This window comes from Elaeis guineensis, chromosome 15 (genome assembly GCF_000442705.2).
Source record: "Elaeis guineensis isolate ETL-2024a chromosome 15, EG11, whole genome shotgun sequence".
Classification (NCBI taxonomy): Eukaryota; Viridiplantae; Streptophyta; class Magnoliopsida; order Arecales; family Arecaceae; genus Elaeis; species Elaeis guineensis.
Window position 1 is genome coordinate 70,477,988 of NC_026007.2, and position 20,717 is coordinate 70,498,704.

The following is a 20,717-nucleotide window of genomic DNA, read 5'->3' on the forward strand; positions in this document are numbered from 1 at the left end:
TGTTGATGAGGTGGGCTTGAGATGGAAGATAGAGTGCTTTAGCGTGGCCAATTGCTGACCTTGCATAGGAATCCCTTACTTCTGCCAAATGACAATTTTGACCTTCGCTGGACCTGTATTCTTGTGGAGTAGTCACATTGTTTTTCTTCTATTCATAACAAATCTGGGGTTTTTTTTTTCCTGTGTTGTGTGTCCTTTTTTTGTTTTTAAGTGGGAGAAGTTCCAATAGATTGATTTCATGAGATGGAAAATAAGTAAAGAAAAAGCATCAAAAGGAGAGGGGGTTACTTGAAAACATCAACTTTTGAAGCTTGGCAGAAGCAGCAGCTTCCAGCATTTTTTTTTTTCCTTTTTTATTTTCTTTTTTTTTTGGGGTAAATGACCTTTTTTATTTTCTTTGGCAAACCAGACTATACCGTATGGAGTACAGGCATCCAATAGAATCTGACCATAATAAACTCTTTACATCAGAAGGACTCCTGTCATCCTCAATGATTCTAGTTTCAACAAGGCAACCCATATCAGCAGCTCAGTCTGCCGGATGGTTGCTCATTCCAGCACCAATGATATCTATGATGATCTTATCTTTGTTCTTCATCAGAGGGTGAAAGATTCTTTTGTTCAATTCTAACCAGATTCTCCACCTTATGGCCGTGACTTAAAAAATCCAACCTTTCCTCAGAAGTATCTTGTCGAGGAAAGCAGTGCAACAAGAAATTTTGACTTCTTCAGATGCATTAGTACGGCAGAGATGCTTGAATCCCTGAACTTCAGTTCCTCATGAGATGTCCAGAATTTGTAGAAGGAATTAACAGTGAATTCACCTGAGCTTTCTATATTCCAAATTGTTTTATCTGATGCGAGAGAAACATTGTGATGTTATAAATAAGTTTCTATCAGAGAAGAGAACTGCAGTAGATTATGAGTGTCAATTTTTCTTCAGAGATGCAAACTTCAATCATCAAAGGGCTCCATGTATCAGATACCAAGCATGATATATCAGGGCATAGATCATAGATGTGAGGATGAGGAAAAGAATATTTAAGAAGTATATTAGCCCATATATGTTTCAAGAATCTAAAATATTGTTAATATCAAGGAATTTTCAGCTCTAAAGACAATACACAACTACCATAAAAGGAATAGATACAGTAACAACTATTCATAAGCTTCTTGAACATGAACAAAAGAATAACTTTGAAAGAATAATTTAAATATTTGAATAGTAATACAATTGCATCTGAGGAGCCAAACAACGGCCTCTATTTTTTCTCTGAGTGGGAAAACAGAGTTTCCTGGTAGACTCTCTATTGATAATCTACGGACAAAATCATGTATTCATGTTGGGCCTGCATGATCACTGAAGAATATATACAAATACGAAAGCAAATCCACAATGTTTCCTTCACTCGAGTGTTCTTCTATCACATTAATAGGCTTTTTCAGTCTATTCTGGAATTTGTAGTCTTGTAGCTTTAGTGGCTAAAGGCCATCATCTCACCAACATGAATCAAATAAATGTCAACCATAATTGGTTTGGCTTTCAAGACCCAATGCAACAGATGACACGCTGTGTAGTAAACAAGCATAGATCTTTTGCTTCAACTGATCGATAGTCTTCCTTTCAGCGCCTACTTCATTGGAGAGAGCTGCTCCAGCCAATTATTTGCATCCTTACTGTGATAATGTAACTGCAAGTCGCTCATCTGAGTCATTTAAGTGCCCTCCAGCAGAGACTTTTGTGCGCTTTCTTCACCTGGGCCTCATGAATCCAGAATCTAGAGCACCTTCCAAGAAACTAGAAAGCACATTGACTCTGTTTCCTTTCGGAAAGTAGCCCGGAATTCTTGTGTCTCCTTGCAGCCATCCACTCTTTTCCGATCCAGATTCTCATTTCCATAAGATTCCTCTGGCAAATTGGAGCATTTGTAACATTTCTACTGTTAGGTAATGAAGTCTTTTTGATGAAGGTGGCTGCTGAGGGATTTAAGAGGTGCTGATCTATGGGCCGATGAAGCGAAAACTTTGTAAGAGAGACAGCGATTTAAAAGGTGCATGCATAAATGCCTGAATGCACTGGAGAGACTGCAAAGATAATGAAATATTCTTTTAGTTTATAAGCATTAAGGACTGTAAAGAAAATGTTTGTGTTTTGCAAATGACATTATTTAGGGGAGAAGAAATTCATGCATATGTTGCAAGTGGCATCCTCTAGCATCCTGGACATAACATGTCACCTCTTAGGCCAAATGTCATTGTGTATAACTATGTCAATAATATTCCCATAGGTAGATAAGCATGATATTACCATGGACAAATTTGAAATAAATAAGCAGAGCATGAATGTAGATGCGTTGGAAGTAAACATAATATAATAAACGAGCACAATGGATCGAATTGTTCCCTTAAAAATCTTAGCAGCAACTTTTGGCAGCAGAAGTGCGTGCCAAGAAATCCAAGTGCATCAGAACGAAGTAAAACCTACAAATCTGGTTTTACAACTTGAGGTCAGGCAAGCTCATCACTGACCAGCTGCTCGCTCAGCCATCTCGCTTGAAGGACACCAAAATTTGTGCATCGGAAGCCATGCGAGCGTCATCTTCTGGCCTGATGAACTCAGACCAATGGCGAGTGCTCAAGACATGGACTACCACCTTGACATGATTCCTGGTGGAGTGGTTGGAGGTTCTGGAGAGGAAGTCCTTGGCCGACGCAAAAAATGGTCAGTTATATCACTAACTTCTTTTCTTGTCTAGGCTTGATTAATTCAAACTCTAAATATACCGGCCACAGCCAAAAACTCTTCTCGACATCAAATTTTATTGCTGAAATCTCCACAGGCGTAAAACACAACAAAAAAAATATATTGGGCTTGAAGCCATAAACCGTTCGGCCATTTTGTCACAGGACAAACAGTACAAGAGGAATCCAATATACACAACATACAGATCAACAAGAAGCACAAAGAATAGAGCAAATCTCTTTAATTTGTACAAAACAATCGCAAAGTAGCATATCGTTGCTGGTTCTTGTTCCCCTAATTTTGATATATAATAATACATACTACAAATAGAGAGGAAACGCTGGACTACACAAAATTACAGTACTTCCGTGCCAATTGGCATGTTACCCTAAAAAATTCTAGATGTCCAGCATTATGCAAAACTGAGACCGCAAAGAAATAGGGAGCCCACAACTTGCAATCACATGAATTACCTGAGATATCATAAAATAATGCAGATGTATAACATCTATCGAGAAATTCACAGTGGTATATCACTTCAGCCATATCATATACTCTTCATAGTCACCTAAGCTTGGATTCACTTCCCTTGCTCCGAAAGGTTGAAAGAGAGAAGAAGGAGCGGGGTGCTGCAAAATTAAAATAACATGCTGTAAATGTCAAAGTCAAGGCACAGCCAACAATCCAGACAAAAATCTAAATAGAGGACAAGGACATTCAGGATGGTTGAGGAAGCAACTGAAGCTGAGCCTCCAAGCTTAATTAATCACCAAGAGCTACTTAGTTTCAGTTATAAACAAAATATCAAAATCTGAAACAGACGCACCTTTCAAGGAACTTCCAGTAAGATGGTCCTCCCTCAACCTGAAGTTTGCAGGAGCATTTGGAATGGAACTGCGTAAAGATTGAGCTGCATGGTATGATGTACATTCAGCTATCGCATGCAAAGAAATAACTAAACAGAATACTCTATGAAGATCCAGGCAAAAATTTTGGAAATGAAAATATTTATATGCGCATATGTAAATGGAAAAAGAAAGCTCAAAAATGAGAACACAAAGCAATAAAACAATCTTTTAAAGATAAAGAGCTACACCATATAAAATGTGTCAATGACATGAAATGAAAGGCTCAGCGCTTCATTTTGACTATACCCAGATTACTGCAATTCAAACCAAAGATGCTGTATTACAGTTGAGAATTAACCATCAAAGTACGAGATTTTAAGTTACAGTTGAAACAAAGTGGCATTGGCCAAGGCGAAGTCAAAAATGACCTCCAGTTTAGAGTTTTGCAAATTTCAGTTAGTCTCTTAGAAATTGACCAGTTTTGGCCAACTATTTGACAAGTCTAAGGAGAACAAAAACTCAACCAGTCTGACTGTAACTGAAACCAGGACCAGAACCCAAATAAAGTTTCAAACCTTGAACCACACAGAATGCTTAGGCGTTTACTGTAGTTATTTGATGATGCAGAAAGCCTGGCGGTCAAACTTGTACATACACGTCTTTGTATTCTGGTGGCACATGATGCACTCAAAAGGTTTGCACACCACAATCTATCTACATCTTACATGTTTAAAACGGTAAATTGTTCACGTTACATTGAGTTCCAACAAAAATAATTTGCCACAATACCTGACTGTCAAAGTGAGTGCTTCTCATTCCAAAGGGGAAGATACAAATATATGTAGGTTCCTACAAAAAATTACTTCTCCTGCTTCTAAAATTCCCCTGCTTTGAGAAACAGTATTTGTCCCAAACAAGGAAAATATTATTAGTGGATTTAAAGATTAAACAAGTGTAACATGGCTTAGAGGCAGAACATTCCAGTTATAGTAAGAATCCAGCGGGTAGTACTAGTACAAAATGGTAACCATGTCACTAGAAGTAACATTCAGAATAAGGCGGGCATGTCACCCGGTCCCTTCCTTCCTCTCAAGATAAAGAAGTCAAATGAACAATGCAATTGATATTAGTACTGGCTTATAAACAGACTTGAAGAAGATGACTCGTGCTAAGAAAGAATTGCAAAGAAGGGAAGAAGATTACCCTAGTACATGTGATATGGTTGGTTACAAGCAGAAACTTAGACCTTGACAGAATCATAGCATCAAGGAGCCCAAATTTGTGAGATGAACCCAAACAAAGACATATCTAACAGTGCCAATCAATTCAGAACAACCCAAATTCTGAACTAAAATACTCAGTAACAGAACTTCCTGTGTGCCCTATTCTTGTTGCCTAAGGGCTCACAGCATCTCATAATTCACAATGCGCCAAAAGTTAGTGCCATTTTAACTAATAGTTTGTTTTTCCTAGTTATTTGCCCCAATGCCTGTGTAACCATCAGTCAATGGGCTTCAAAACTCTGGTCACTATAAGTGCAAAGCATAGTGTCTAGAGCTGCTGTTTTCTCCTGATAAACCTTTAAGAAAGTTAAACCAACTTCTATTCAAGCAATCTAACTGAGACAATTGAAGATCACTAGAGTAACTAAAGGATAATTATTAGGACCATATAATGTGCAAATATCACTTAAAGAGGCTTTCCAAACTTGCTGGTTTGCAGACCTACAAAAGTGTGAACCACAATAGCAGAAAAGACAGTCCAAGAAAAGCAGAGTGGCTTAAATATAGTAACAATGGAAGGGTAAAAAAACTAATCAGGAGACATGCATGATACCTTGTTCAGGAAAGACCTCGCCCTCATTGAAGACATCAAGAGAAGAAAGAGGGTAGCCCATTCTCGACTTCCTCAGATCATCTGATTGACGTGGTGCCAAATCGCGACCATCTTCTGTGTCATCATCACCTTCAGAAGCTGTTGAGGCAGATACCCAATCAGTTATCAAACTCTCTACACCCCTGCTTTTTCTCCCAAATTTCAACAATCGCTTGAAACCTTTTGTCACATCCTTTCGCGGTTGCTGAGATGCATTAGCAATGAGCATAGGTACCTGAGCACTTCCCCACTTCTTTCTCATTCGAGCAGCATCAGCTTCCATCCTTTGGTTTAGTGGGTGAGAGTTCCAAGATGCTGGACTGCCTGTAGGTGAATCTACAGAAGCATCAACATCTGATGTCTCATTTGCAAAAGAAAATGAATGTTGTAAATGTAAGTTCCATGATCCTGGGCTTTCTCCCGGTGATTCCTGCACATTTCCTGCAAAAGTATTAAACTTTGTAGAAACAGCAGACATATCATCATCTGCTTGGGAGAATGATCTAGGAACATCGCCATCTTCTGATCCAGGCTCATCAGAATTTCCAAATTCTTGGCTCAGTCTTGGCTTTTCGCTATCTGAGTCTGCAGGAAAATCTATGGCTTTAGGATTTCCTTCAGCAGATGTTCTTTCAAGTTCTTCATCATCTTTAACCATGTCAGGTGAATCCTCCTCCTGATCCACCATTCCTTCAAAATCTTCTCCATCTTTTAGCACCTCACAAACCATGGAGGCATTGAGTTTAGCTACACCAGCTCCAGCACCAGGTCCTAAACCATTACCCTTCCCAAGGAATGACTTTGATTCACCATTCTTCTGGACCTTATTATGAAAAACTGGCTCTGTTTGCTCCTTAGAAAATCTTAAAGGTGTCCCATTGGCACTGTCAGAATTGAGAGGTGAAAGGTCCTTCAATTCACAAGGACCAATTGAGGATTTCCTCATGGACTGCGACCTACTTGGCTTGTCTTCCTTCACAAGGTTCACCTCTTCACAGTTGCTCTTGCTTCGAGAAAAGTTTCTTGACCGTACACGTGTATTTACCCTGCTAATTCCTGCTGATGGCTTTGTGTTTTCCTTTCTTAAGTCAGAGAAGCTGGGAACAGATTGGACAAGAGGATTTTCAGGTTGGGTCCTGCGTTTTACAGAACTAGTGTTGGTAGCTTTGGTAGAAGACTTAGGGACTGATGCTGCTGATGTCCGAGGGGTGGCAGAAGACAAACTTTTACCAGATGGAACCTTTCTGGAGTTGTTGCTTTTAGAAGAACCATCACTAAATAGATTATCACTATATGTTTTATCTTGGCCGTTATCAACCTGTTCATAAGGTTCTTGAAAATCTCCATCCTCTCCCTGAAGGGACTCTACTGCCTGCTGCCAAAATGAGAATATTTTACTTATGAAGTGTAATTCAAAATTATAGAAAAATAATTATTATACAAAATTTCATATTAAGGGACAAATGATTGACCACAGCAGAATTTCAAGAACAAGAAACAAAAAGAGAAAACTGATCCCTGAACAACTAATCATGATGAAAATCTCAATAGAGCAACTACATCTAAAATCACATGCTAGTCACGACGCAATGCAGTCTGCTTTTTTGTTTGACTGCCATATTTTAACTTATTGTTTCGAGATAAGATCTAAGGATATTAACAAGTATGTATGGCATAACTGTCTCCATAGTAAATAACTTGCTTCAGATAGGATATCTTACACTTGAAAGCTAATGCCTAATACAAAAATCTGACGGATCATAATTTAAAAACCATAGATCCAGTCCATTCATAACATGGTATTTTATCTTGCAATAAAAACTCAAGGAAAACCATCCATGTCACTAAGAATGCAAAAAAATGATTAACAGGGAGGAAAACTTTGCTTCCCAATTTGCAATATCAGAACAGGATCATTTAGGCATTATAATTCCATGAGTAAAATATGAATCTACACTTATGCAGGTTCACAAAATCCCAGAACAAATAAATGCACAAATTGGTACCTGGTATTTGTTTTTGAAAGCCGAACGGGCATTAAAAGACCTCAACTTCTCTGCACGGTGACGACTGTAAGTCAAATCTTGTCCATCAGCAGATCCTGCAAATTTTGCCCTCATTTCAGCCTGACTACGTTCTAAGCTGTCATGCATAGCCTTCATCTTTGCTTCCTTTTGGACCCTTTTAGATCCCCACTCTTCCCGTAGCTTTGCTTCCCGTTTTTGCATATATCGCTCATAGAATTTTCCTCTAGAATCATCTGATGGACTGAGGGAGCCAAGTTTCTGCTTTATGTTAGTACCGAAGTCCCGATTATCTACCCTCTTCAACAGCAAATTAGCATCAAAGTCTATTCCATTACTAGAATTCTCCCTCACTAGATTGCTCTCAACCAATTGCTTAAGAACAGCTACTGCTGCTTTTTTCTCTACAGACTTGGGTGAATGATCGACCTGCACATCAGCAGGTTTGCTTCTTCGAGAAGCAGCCATCTGATCACTCTGAACCCTGAGCTTATGTGCAGCAAAAAGTTTTTCCAACTCATTCGCTTTTATTTGCAGTTCATCATTCAGCTCCTGATTTCCTTTTGATAGCCTCGCCACCTGAACCTGCTCCATTGAAGATGTGGAGGGTGAATCAAATATTTCCGTGCTTTCTTTAGCCCTCTTCCCTGGAAAAGCTTGCGCAGCATTTCCTTCATCATGTGCTCTTTCATCTCTCTGTCCCTGCGACTTCCTAATCTGATTGAGAGCAGAGGATTGCCGATGCAAATTTGTTCCCTGGGGACCAGAATCTTCTTTTGGTTTGGTTGGAACAGAACCAAATGGAACCTGAGAAGCAGCTGTCTCTTCTACCCCTGCTTCCTCCAGTTTTCCAGGAAAAGTTCTCCCCTGAGGTTGGGGAGCCAGCAAGTCACTCCCTGGGGAGATGCCTTCCACCTTGCCAGATGAAGATTTGAATGGAAATCGTGAATCTGAAGGGCCTTTTGATTTCACTTCGATACTCTCAGTTTTCCTCACAAATGTCCGGAATTGGGTAACCGAATTTGGTTGATCCTTTGCTCGAACACTGTCTGCTCCTGAAGGAACCTCTCCAGATTGGGACCCCAAGCCTTCTTGATCTTTCCGTCCAACCTGCTCGGCTACAGCTGATACAGCTCGTGATGCAATCTGCAGAGCTGCTTGATCTTTCACATGCTCCTTTGAAATGGCTTTATATTGGGCACAAATGGTTGCATGCTCTTTCCAACCAGCACCCTCACCTGATTCTGAAGAGGCTTTCGCTAGGGTCTGATAAGAAGCTTGATCACTGGATCCATGATTCTCCATCCTCCCCACAGAAACATTCTTCTGATAAATCTCCTGCTCCTTTTCCAAAAGTGGTCCTGACTGGGTACTAGATATTGCAGTACCTTCATCCTTCGTACAATCCCTATCCTTAGGAAAAGCCTTGATCTGTGGGTGGGATGAAGGCAATGAAGAAGAGGAAGTTGCTGGTCGGCATTCTTTAAGATCCAAACAGGAGTGTGATGTAGCGGTATCCTTCAATCCGCTAGCCTCCTTCTCTTCAGTTTTACTAATGGATTGGGCCTGGAAGTTGACAGATGTAGGGGTCCCTGCAGCACTCCCACTCTCCTTCCTCTCACTGCAGTTGCTATTAGTGCTGCTATTCAGATCTATGCTCATGTCACTGGCACCACTCCATCTCCTTAACACTGACTTCTCCACACTGACATCAGAAGGAAACCTTCGATGCATCCCCTTCCCCGCAGCCACCTTATTAACACCACCGCCAGTGCTGTTGTTAGAACTTCCAGCCTGTTCTTTCCGCTTGCTTTCAAAGAGGTTGATCCGATCCTGCACACTCAGCCGCCTAGAAACTCCTCCCACATCCTGCCGAGCTGGGTCAGCCACTGATGCAGCAGGATGCTCCTCTGTCACTTTTTCTGCCTGTATATCCACCAAACACCTGGGAATGGGCTTGAGCTGCTGACTTGCAGCAGGTAGCTCTGCCGTGCTAAGTTGTGGTTGTTGGTTGTTGCCGGGCTTCAGAAGCTTGAGCCCACCACCATCATTAGTGGGTAGTTTACCACCACTTGGCTCCACCTCTGGCTCGTCTATTGACATGTCTGAGCCAGAGGAAGCGCGGACATTCCCTTCATCAAAGCCCTTCCATTGTGATGGCATGCGCTGGTAACTAACAAGCTCAGGCCGCCTCTGGCATAGTGAAATGAACTTCGTGCATGCTTCACTGGATGCCAATATGATGCATGTTGCATTATTAGTAACATGATAATCATCATCATCATCATCTTAACAATCACTTCATTGTCATCATCATTGTAACCATCACTTCATATTGATAATGAGAATACACAAAAGAAAAGAGGGATAAGAAAAAGGAGATTTATTTTTGTACTTACTCAAGGATGGCAACCTTCCAATAGAGGACCATTCAACTCTTATGAAGTTCCAGAAGACATATTTTAGACAACATGACATGAAAAGATAGATGATTGAAAAAGGCACGGTGTATGACCAAACTATGATATTTCCCTTTTGAGAAAACAGTGCCAACGCCACAAACCATTTCATAAGAATTATGGAAGAATTACCAATGTCAACACTTTGAAAAAACACCTCCCAGCTTTTGAACATGAAATCTATTCCTAACAGATGTGGAGTGCAATAAGTAAGCTATAGACCATTCGCTACTAAATTTGATAAGTCATCACTATTACTCCATATAAATGAGATTGACTTGCTCCAATAAAGGAGACCAAGTTTATTTAATCAATCATATTATCAAGATTTCATGGTCATTCCAAGTAATCTATCCATTTTGACCAAAATACAAGATTCAAATTCAATGAATAAGTTCTAATGGATCCTGCTTGCCAACTTTTGGTCAAAAATTTAAGAATTTGGGCTAGTCAGGTGACCCATTTAATGTTCGATACTTTTTTCAGAAAATACCCACCATAAGATCATATGGCAATCTGAATGGTAACAACGTGTTATAAACAAGAAGTCTTATTGTTGAGATGCCCAGAGGTATTAGATGATGAGATGAGAAAGATCTCTGCATTATCTTGGCCATTATTACTACTAATATTGTTAGTCCGTGACCATCTCCAAATAACAGACCATTCATTTATTTATTTATGGGTTGGTTGGTTGCCTGGATTTGAAATACTGGATTTATAAAGTAGAGACAAAATTGGCAGATCCAACTCCATTCAGCTGAAAATCAAGTAAGAGTCCTTAGATTATGGATCAAATAAAGGCCATGATGGACAAATCTCAGAGTCAATTGGTCAAACAACACCAGAACAGTAAAAGGTGAGAAAGATAAGATTGCCTGTCCTTTGTAATCAGTACAGAAATGCAGATTGACAATGGTTACAGAGTCTTTACACGATTTTCTGCTATGTAGCCATACCAGTTTAGTGGTCAGGTCAGCTGGAAGACTGACCTTCAATTTAAACAATGGAAACATTGGATTTGTAATACCTGACCTCAAATTAATAAGACAATGCCTCTTCCCTATGGAAAGAGATTCCATAGCCTCCGCCGAGTATCATTAGATTCATCAGTTTATCAATACTTCAGATTTCTGGTCTTACAGACTAAATACCGGTGCATAATTACCATACATTTTTAGTGGTCCTAAGGCTAAGAACTACATTCTATCATGTAATAGAATCTGCAAGTGGTGGTGAGGAATATTTACAAACATCATAGGGTGAATCTTCAATGCGCTGCATCACACAAAGATATTCCCATCCCTAAGGCCACAACTATCACATGATCCAAGCATTTACGTTATTCGGGCGGGCAACTAAGACTGATATTACAAGGAGTTTTGGACTTACTTCAGGCGATGTGCACCAAAATGGTCTGCAAAGAGAAGAAGTTCAGAGATGTTGTCAAGGGTGAATCCAGCAGACGATGCCCGAGCAAAAGCTGTAGTCAGATCTTGCTTAACAGCAACAAGCCGCATATCAATGGCCCTAAGAAGTTCCTTCCTGGGTAGGAAACAATAAAAAGAGGGTTAACATTTTAAGAGAGTAGCTCAGGAACTGGAAGAAAAGTTTCAAGCAATATTTTTCTTTTCCATCAATTTCATTTAGTTGTCAGATTCCTGGCCTTGTGTTAACTCATACTGGGTTTTCAGTTTTCACCTTTTAGTGGTAACATTTTAAGAGAATATTGTTAAAGCTTATGCTCACTTCCAGCATTCCCAGATCCTAAATTGGTGAATGTAAAAGCTAGAATTTATCAGCATTATTTAGTTAAAGCTGTGCATTTTTAAGATGACATGGCAGGGATTCATCGACATGAGGCAAACAATCTTGGAAACTAGTAGCCGCCATGCAGTTACCTCATACTAAATAATGCCAAGTTTCTGAGCTAACATTTATCAAATTTATCAACTCAGAGATCATGCATATCCTATTTTACTTTTAATGACAGTCCATTTTGTTTGCTTGAATGTTCCTTGCCTCGACGAAATCAAGTTAACATGCACTAACAATCCACACCCATACATACAAATTTTCAAGAACAAGGCATGTGGTGCCAGATTCAAAATTTGTTGCCTAACAGGGAAAAAATGATTAAGCACAATTAAATGGGTCCCTTATTTTTATGATTTCCATTAACATGTCCAAAAAGACCATTGCAAATTGCAAGAGGATCAAGCAACACAAAATGAAGCTAGCATTTCTTTTTCTTGTAACCAGTTCTCCATTCAGCAAAATGCACTTCTGGAGACATTACCTAGGAATGGAGATAAAAAGGATTTGTTGCATAGGGAAATTGCTTCCATTTTTCCTCAGGTACTAAATATCTTTACTTTTATTTATCAGTAATTAAAAAGCAACAGAAATTGCAGGTCCAACCATTTTTCTTATGAAGGAAAGGAGAAAGAGTAAAAGCAAAGAATATAATGATTTTATTGTTTCTATTTAAAGTGAACTATAAATTCAATTTCTTCATAAATTATTTTCTCAATTAGTGGGCTTTTTGGTTTTTTTTCATAGCTCATATCACTTCTTCCAAAACTTTTTGAGCTGTGACATGGCTTAAATTTCCTGAAAATCTAGATTATTGTTTCAGTCGATGATCCTCAATAGGTCATGTTTATCAATATTTGGCACAATATAAGAATTCAGAAACCCTAAGAACTTTATTGCACATTTCTCTTTTTGTTTTCCTTCCTATAGTTTTCAGGGTCAGCTATGTAGGTTGTGCTTCATTGGCTGCCCTTAAGCTTTGTATGCTACAAATACAAGGGAAAAAAATGGCCATAGAGTGTATAAGAATGGAGGTTGACCATACGGCATAAGAGAGGGAGGGGGGAAGCAAAGGAAGTAGATAGAATTTGATAAGCACATCTGTTCTTGCTCCTGGAGGGTTATTGGGGAAGAAACAAAGGAAGACAAGGAGGAGGTAGTAGAAGATGGAGTGACAATGGCGCTAGAAACATCAGCACATGAGCAGATGGAGGAGTTGGTTGTTTAGGCCAAAAAGGTTAGCAAAGAGGATAAAACAGATGAAAAGGAGGAAGGTGAGTTCAGATGGGCAATAGGGAGAGCAAAATGAGGCTAACAGTTGGTCATATTGGAGGAGAGAGCTCCAAAATTAGGACATGAAAAACTGAAGGGCAGCTCAGAAAATAGTGATCGCAATAAAACAATATCTAGAAAATAGAGTGTGCAGGTACTAATAGAGTGGCATTATAAAAAGTTGGAACAGGGGCACTACAGGCATATAAGCACATTATAGATATAGAAGCATGAAAGTTTTCACCCAGATACTATTTTAGATCTTTTTATTCATAGTGATTGTAACAAAACAAATTAGCCTCACCATCCACATGGGAACAAAAAGAAGAATTTTTCTAATCATAAGCATAATCACTACAGGACTTACTGGAGGTAAATCCTCTTTAATTATGAGTTTGCAGAGCAGTTCTCACTTCATTTATCCAAGTCTTCCCTCTATTCACTCATCCCTAACATATTCTCAAACCCACTCATTTATAGGATGGCTTGCATATGATATTAAACATGTACATCATCCCAAACACATATTCCCCACTTACCTTTTATTCATAAAGTGATAAAACCTTTAATCTTCCCCTCCCACATTTTGTTTTAATTCTGTCCCTTACAATTGTACCATGCATCCACCACAATCATGTCCCTCACTGTTGGACCGGTCCCATTGCCCTGCTCATTAACAACATTCCAACTATTACAACAATCTGGAAACATTAATTAATTCAGAATTATCTTCAACTCTAAACAAATATTGACAAGTGCTAAACACTTCCAAAGACCCATCTCAACTTCATCATGCTTCAAGCCTGATATGGATATCCTTCTCTACATCTTCATTCTGTTCCAAATACATTAATTCCAGTTTTAGATTGTTTTAAAAGCATAGCCCATGGTTTTCAAAACCGTCCCGAACCGGGCGGTTCAAGGCGTGCCAAATCGGGCCGGTGGAGAATCGGGATGGTTCTGACAGCGAAAATGACATATGCCGGTGTCGGGGAAGAAAAAGAAAGAAACAAAGGAAGAGAGAGAGAGGAGGAGAGGGAGAGGCCGCTGAAGGCCGATGGTGGCTCTTTGTGGCCGTCGGAGGCTCATGGAAGCTCGATTCGCCCAATAAGGCTGCCGCAACGAGCAAGAAAGAGAGAGAGATAGAGGGGGAGACCGTCGAAGACAGGAGGATGGGTCGGCGAAAGAGCCATCGGAGGTCTCTGGATGGCTGCTATAGCCATCAGGTGGCCGTCGTGGCCACCGGGAGGCGGAAGCAGCGTGGATGGAGTCGCGGCCACGGAACAGGGGCGACCGCCCCTGTTCACATTTTTTAAAAAGAAAGACGAACAATGAAGCCGGCATTTAGTTTGCCGACTTCATTTTTTTATAATTTTTTTAAAAAAGTTTAAAAACAATGAAGTCAGCAATCGATTTGTCGGCTGCATTATTTCAATTTTTTTAAAAAAAATCTAAAAATAGTGAAGCTGGCAAACCCATTGCCGGATTCATTAATATTAGACTTTTTAAAAAAAGCTCGTGAAACAAGGGCGATTGTCCTTATTTCACACCGCGGAGCCGCAGGCGGCATTTACGCCACCCAACGGCCAGCCAGAGGCCCTCCGGCAAACCCCTCCTCTCTGTCTTTCTCTTCCTCTCTCTTTCTCTTTCTCTTTTCTCTCTTTTTCTCCTCCCCAGTTCATCCCTTTCTCCCTTTGTCGGTTCGCACCGATCCGATCCGATACGGAACTGTATCGGACCGTGCCACCGGCCAACCCGAACGGCCACCGGTACCGGAACTAAGAACCTTGGCATAGCCTTTTCTAATGGTTGAATAGCAGGCAACCACATTGCACCGCCAAGTTTTCATGTGCATGCACCTTCTACCCTTCCTCGGTCCAAGCACCATTACCACTACTTTTGTAACACATTCGGTCATTTGTATTGTTCTGTGAAATGTTCGGTCTCCATTCGTCTCCATACTGCAAATTGTAAGCAGTTCCTCTTCCAGATCGAATCATCTTATGCTCAAATGGTTTGACTTTTTACACTTCTACCCTTAATATACACATCAAGACTTCTAGCCTCTAATATAGAAAAAGATATAAAAAAGCCTGATGCAAAACAGAAGCAAATCAAAAGAAGCACATGTAAATAAAACTTGTACAAGGTTTTATTAATTAGCTGATGAATACCACAGAGACAATAATGGTGGTTGGTGGTAAGGGTCCATTCAGTTGACGTGAATTAATGCAGGCATTAAGGTGCTTGCCCCTGACACAGGAGCATTAAGTAACTCTGGCCTTCTAAATTACCATAAAGGAGGTCAAAGGATTGACAGAGGACAAGAATAGTGACATTGCTGGAATCCGTATTTGCACCTAGAAGTAATTACTTGGAGTAACTGCACAAATGAGTTTCTGTAAGGGGACTTTCTAGCACAGATCGTATCACGTAAGTTAGAAAATCAAGGCATCATGTTTATAGTGGACATAGCCATTAACCTGCATATTTGATAGGCTATTGAAATTACAAATCTACAAAAGCTAACGATCATTAATATTGACATATGCAATTAACTCCAAAGGCATCGCTGATCAGATTGTATGCCTGTTGTGTGGCACATCTCCCTCTCACACACATTAACTTGTTAAATAAGGGAGCAAAAGATAGTTACATGAGAAATTTTATAATGAACCATAAATTAATTAGGACTTTAGGACTATATCGACAAGTGCATTCACAACTTAAACAATTTTGTGATAAAAAGAGAAACCTACTTTGTCATGTCTGCGGCTGCTGCTGCAGCTGTTCCATGTTCACCTGAACAACAACATTAAACAGAATTTTGTGTTAACAAAATGATGCAACTTTTACATGAATCGCATATAGGAAAAAGCAAGTCAGATGGAATAATTTCGTCATAGAAGAAAACCATCAAAAGATTTGTTGATAGCAAATTCTACTGGAAAATATTGTTCTGGGTCAGAAAACTTGATTCAAATCAAACATTTCAAACATGGAAGATTATCACATAAACACCAGTTGCAATACATGGGCACCTAATTTATGACAAAGAATACACATTAAGTAGAGGAGATAGAGGTGGGCTATTGTTAACATCAAAACATATGTTATATAAAAAGTCGTCAGGATATTTACTGGTTCCTGAAATGTAATTATCCAGAGGCTCTCATTGTCACATCCCAAATTGCATGCATGCATTGCCTCGTGTAATAAATTTTTGTCCGTTTTATATAGCAAAATGCCATTTTACTTGAAACTTGCACATTCTCATTGGCATAATTGTCAGGGTTATAGTTGATAATACAGTATATATGCACTGTCCATTTATCAAAAGAATCAGTTCAAACATTTGTGCAACCATTCCAGTTATCATTTTCGAAACCCTCCAATTTGAACCCTTGATATCCAACCAAGTCCACTAAAGTCCTATGACCCTAGCTGATAACACCACAACTAGCCTACAGCAGTTATAAGACATTGTGAAACTGTTTCTATCTGAAAATGGTGGAACACATCACATGGCAAAATAGGTTATGGATCTCATGGTCAATGCTGAAAACTTGGTGACACATATATTCATCACAAATTATACTATTAGTTACTTTGTAACACCCCACTTTAACATTTTTGACTTTTAAAACACATTCCGACATCCTGCTTTAGTTCAAGGCCCTAAAATCTGAAATGTTTGCAGCAAAATGTTCTTTCTGATGTTATATTCCAACTTAAGTGATGGCAGTAGCTTGATCATTTGAGGTACTAATGATCATCCTGATGCTGCATATAGAGCCACAGACACCAGACTAGAAGCGAGAGAAAGGGCATGCATGACTTGCTTTGTGGTGTGCTCATGAATGCATTTATGAAACTTGCTCATCTGGACAATTGGATCAGGTTGGCCATAAAAATTTAGATGAATAAGGAACAAACCATAGGACAAACTACAAACTAGAAACTAACAAATTAGTGCAAATACACAACATGGCTTGGAAAGAAAAATATCTTCGAATGCCAAACAACACTTAAAATTGTTCTCGAGGTTCCATCAATTGGTGCATGAGAAAGTGCAGGCAAAATTACCATGTGAAAAATGATGTTTATTGATCAAAAAAAAAAATGAAAGCAAAACAGGGAATAAACAAATAAGTATAGAAAAAGAAAATGTGACGTACCCAGTGTACCAGAAGGTGGATCTCCAGATCCCTGATTGGAAGGCCTTGCACTTTCAGATAATGCTAAAGGAAGTCACTGCTTAATCCAAATAAAAAACAACACAGAAAAGTGCATTACCTGTGAGTATATTCTCCTAGCACCTTCCAACTGTGACATCTCAGAATCAAATGTATTGACCAATTCCAGCACCTCAGGCGTACTAACAAATCGAACAAACCTGCACCAAAAATTTGTTCATAATAAACGCCGCATATAATGCATTCAGAACAATAGTGCTCATATAGACCACCTGTATCCAAATTGATAAATATGTCTCCAAAACACCTAGCATGCAGATGTTACAAGAAGTTTTAAGTCTCTAACCTTTCAAGGGTTCCTTTGTTGAACCATGTGCGGCCATTTTTCCGTCTCTCGACCTCAAGCTTTATCGAGGAAACTGCCTGTGAGGCCTGCTCTTCAGCAACCTTCAAATGAGTGGTGAATGGTTTCAACAATCCAGATGCCAGCTTCTCAGTCTTCCCATCTCCCGAAACAATCAACTCGCACCTGCAAAAAATAATCTTTTTTCTTCCAAAGATTGCCAGAAAATGGAAGAATGGAAAACCAAAAGTCATCTTGCTAGAACATTCTCACCGTGAATGTCTCGGCGAGAGCTGGAACAGCGCATAGTCTAGAGGAGTATCCGAGTCCATTTCCTCAATGCCAACCAACCAGCTCCTTTATCAGCTAACAAACTTCCTCCAGGCAATTAAAATCCCCCTCAGGCAATTCAAATCCCCCTTAGACCAAACCTGCAAGAATCCAAGATTGGAAACAAATAAAACCATCATACTTCTACAAAAAAAAAAAATGCAAAGAAAAATCAAATCAAATCCCAGATCTACCCGATCGAAACCATTTTTGGATCCGAGTCCCATACAAAAACCTCAAAAAGGAAAAATAATTCCCCAACGGCCACACAGGAATTCAAAGAAAATGGCACCGGGAGCCCGATTTATCCAGAACTTCCGAAAATGCCGAGGGAATCTAGTATTCCGGAGCCACGAAGCCCCCGACCGCCCGCCACAATCCATCGGATTCGCTCGATCGAAGCCCCAAACCACGAGGAAAGCAACGGGATCCCTTCCGATCGCATCAAGAACTCACCTTTCGCTGCCTCCCCCGCCGGCGATTCCGATCCTCGAGCTCGATCTCCGATCTCTCCCACGGGCATTCCCCTCTCTCTCTCTCTGAAACGCGAGCGAGCGTTTTGTAAAAAAGAGCCCTAACGGCGTGCGCGTCTGATCAAAGTCGTTGTGGTTGGTGTTCGCTTTACTCCCCTCCCTCTCTCTCTCTGTGGGAAAAAAGAAGAAATGAGGAGAAAGAGAGAGAAGGGGGTGTTGGAGGAGGGAGTGGGGTGGGGGAGTGGGAGCTTTTCGGACAAAGTTTTTAGCCGAGGGATTGGGAGTCCCGAAATGGCCCATGGGAACAAGGGAAATTTTCAAAGGTGCAGGTGACCAAGGGAGTTGGACGCCAGCACCAAGAATGCCCATGGCTTTGGGGAGGCGAAGGACTGACAAGGGTCATTGTTAGGTGTAGTTTATTTTAGCATAAGATATAATTAGTAGTTTGTTAGTGGTACCTTATGAAAGAAACTGCATAACAGTTTCATCTTTTTTTCTTTTTTTTTTCTTTTTGGGTTTATTAGATCTGGACTTTGATTCAGGGGCTCTTGTTTTTTTATTGTGTTCAGGGGAAATGAGTGGATGCTGATGTGTCAAAATATATTAACTATGGATGCAATTCTTTGATATTATTTTGAGCAATGGAAGCGACCAAGTACGATGTGTTAAGATATAAAAGTTTGTTGTTTAATTCTGATCAAAGTAACAAAATTTTGTCCATAGCATGTAATCTCTATTAGCACATATCAATTATTTACTCCAAGTTCATGCTTGGTTGATATATCACAATCAGTTAGCTATTTTGTGCACATTGCATTTCTAAACTTCAGCAAACGATTGATTACATAGTAAATTGAGTAATTGTTTTCTAGCTGCAGCTAATTTAGGTTTGGATAAAAACTCCAAAGAATTTTTGATATTATAAGCTACTCAAAATGGAAAGAAACTGAACACATTGGTTGCACCTTGCATGAGGAAATAAGAAACAAGAGCAAAATAAGTTGAAGGTTCTCATCGCATATGTTTTACAACATTTAGGATAAATCAAAAAGAAAAACATCAAACTTTCCTTGCGTTGGACGTACATTAAAAATACACTGTCCAAGAAGAGAAGTCTCAATATTCTAATACTACCAAGATGCAATGATATATTTGATCATACTGAGTGACCATAGATATAATTAAGATTACAAAGGATACTTGAGGGCATTTTTGTCACATAATGACATATGAAGAAGGATATAAAGGTAACTAGATGTGTGAACCAGGGACCAAAGAGAAGCCAGGGAGAGCTAACGGTTCTACCAAATTAAATTTGAAAGCGGGATCGTGTGGTTCTTCTGATAGCGAATGAGCGAGCCGGTGAGAGCACCGCCCGCTGGGATTGTGCACGTCCGCATGCGACTTCCCATCTGGTGGCAAAAGCCGGAGAATTTTGTTTTTATTTTACCAAAAATACCCTTAGTTCTTTCTTTCAGATGAATATGGGAGTAAACGTTGCATGATAGAAAATACAAAAAAGCATAAACCCGCAACAATTCTAGAAATTAAAGTCTGTAAGAGACCTCGGATTTTGTGGTCCTGGTTTTGCGGCAAGCGATTCCATATGAAATGCTATTGGAGCCAAGATGTTTCATTTCATTGGATGTCTTGTTCCACAAGTTGAACTTATTGTAGCCTGGTCAGCAATCATTTTTAATGTCGAAGGGATCCCTGCTATGGATTCTTGGGTGGAGGGTGACTCCTATGTTACAGTAAAACTATTCAACTCCTTGTCTCTTATGTTTTCTATCATCCTAGTTTGTTAGACATTTGGCATGATAACTCTGACACTAGATGGTTACCCACCTATTGAGAGTCACTGATGTCCTTGCCTCTTGGTGCACTACGATACAAGGATCTATGGTTAGGGATGAAAGCATCTTTACTATTGAAATCATAGACCTTGCACAAAGGGATAAGGAAGGATGTGTTTAGTACAAAACTATGTGATACCCAAAAAAAATACGGAGGGATTTTGATGAGTGATTATTTCGTGCTTAAAATTAATATTGAGCACATGCCGTGCACGTGAGAGAGAGATAAAGAGAAAAAAAAAATCAAAAGGTTGAACATGAGGAATTCTCATATAGAGATGTGCCATCAAAATTCCATTTATAATACTGGAAGATAAAATGACCGATTTCTCTATTAAAAAATAGAATGATGATTGGGTATGAAAATAACACCATTAGCTTGGCTTAAGAGAAATGAGTCATGCCTCTTGCCTTTCCGGGATCAATAGACACGAGAAGCACAAAGTAAATTTTTTTTTCATTAATTAAAATAAAAATGATGGT

General features: G+C 39.6%; 1 protein-coding gene across 4 annotated transcripts; it reads right to left on the minus strand.

Annotated features, from left to right (window-relative positions):
* Nucleotides 1–2,969: 2,969 nt before the first annotated feature.
* Nucleotides 2,970–18,735, minus strand: LOC105058600 (uncharacterized). 4 transcript variants are annotated; one of them, XR_012137141.1, is made up of 12 exons: nucleotides 18,362–18,735; nucleotides 17,849–18,006; nucleotides 17,579–17,761; nucleotides 17,333–17,432; nucleotides 17,215–17,245; nucleotides 15,796–15,838; nucleotides 11,342–11,494; nucleotides 7,473–9,717; nucleotides 5,428–6,841; nucleotides 3,840–3,905; nucleotides 3,570–3,653; nucleotides 3,331–3,372 (listed from the first exon to the last, which is right to left on the minus strand). XR_012137141.1 is itself a non-coding variant. In XM_010941571.4 (11 exons), the coding sequence occupies exons 2-11, from the start codon at nucleotides 17,905–17,907 to the stop codon at nucleotides 3,308–3,310; spliced, it is 4,377 nt and encodes a 1,458-aa protein (XP_010939873.1). In that variant the 5' UTR covers nucleotides 17,908–18,006; nucleotides 18,362–18,730; the 3' UTR covers nucleotides 2,970–3,307. The 4 variants fall into 4 exon arrangements, 3 of the variants coding, with proteins under 3 accessions (XP_010939873.1, XP_010939875.1, XP_010939874.1); XM_010941571.4 differs by lacking the exon at nucleotides 3,840–3,905 and having other exon boundaries at nucleotides 2,970–3,372; nucleotides 18,362–18,730; XM_010941573.4 differs by lacking the exon at nucleotides 3,840–3,905 and having other exon boundaries at nucleotides 2,970–3,372; nucleotides 5,428–6,838; nucleotides 18,362–18,729.
* Nucleotides 18,736–20,717: the final 1,982 nt, after the last annotated feature.

Coding starts and splice junctions, on each gene's coding strand:
- LOC105058600 (XM_010941571.4), bottom strand. CDS start 17,907: ATGGACTCGGATACTCCTCTAGACTATGCGCTGTTCCAGCTCTCGCCG. Junction 17,433..17,578: donor AACAAAGGAACCCTTGAAAG/GTTAGAGACTTA, acceptor TTTTTGGTGCAG/GTTTGTTCGATTTGTTAGTA. Junction 3,373..3,569: donor TACTGGAAGTTCCTTGAAAG/GTGCGTCTGTTT, acceptor TTAATTTTGCAG/CACCCCGCTCCTTCTTCTCT.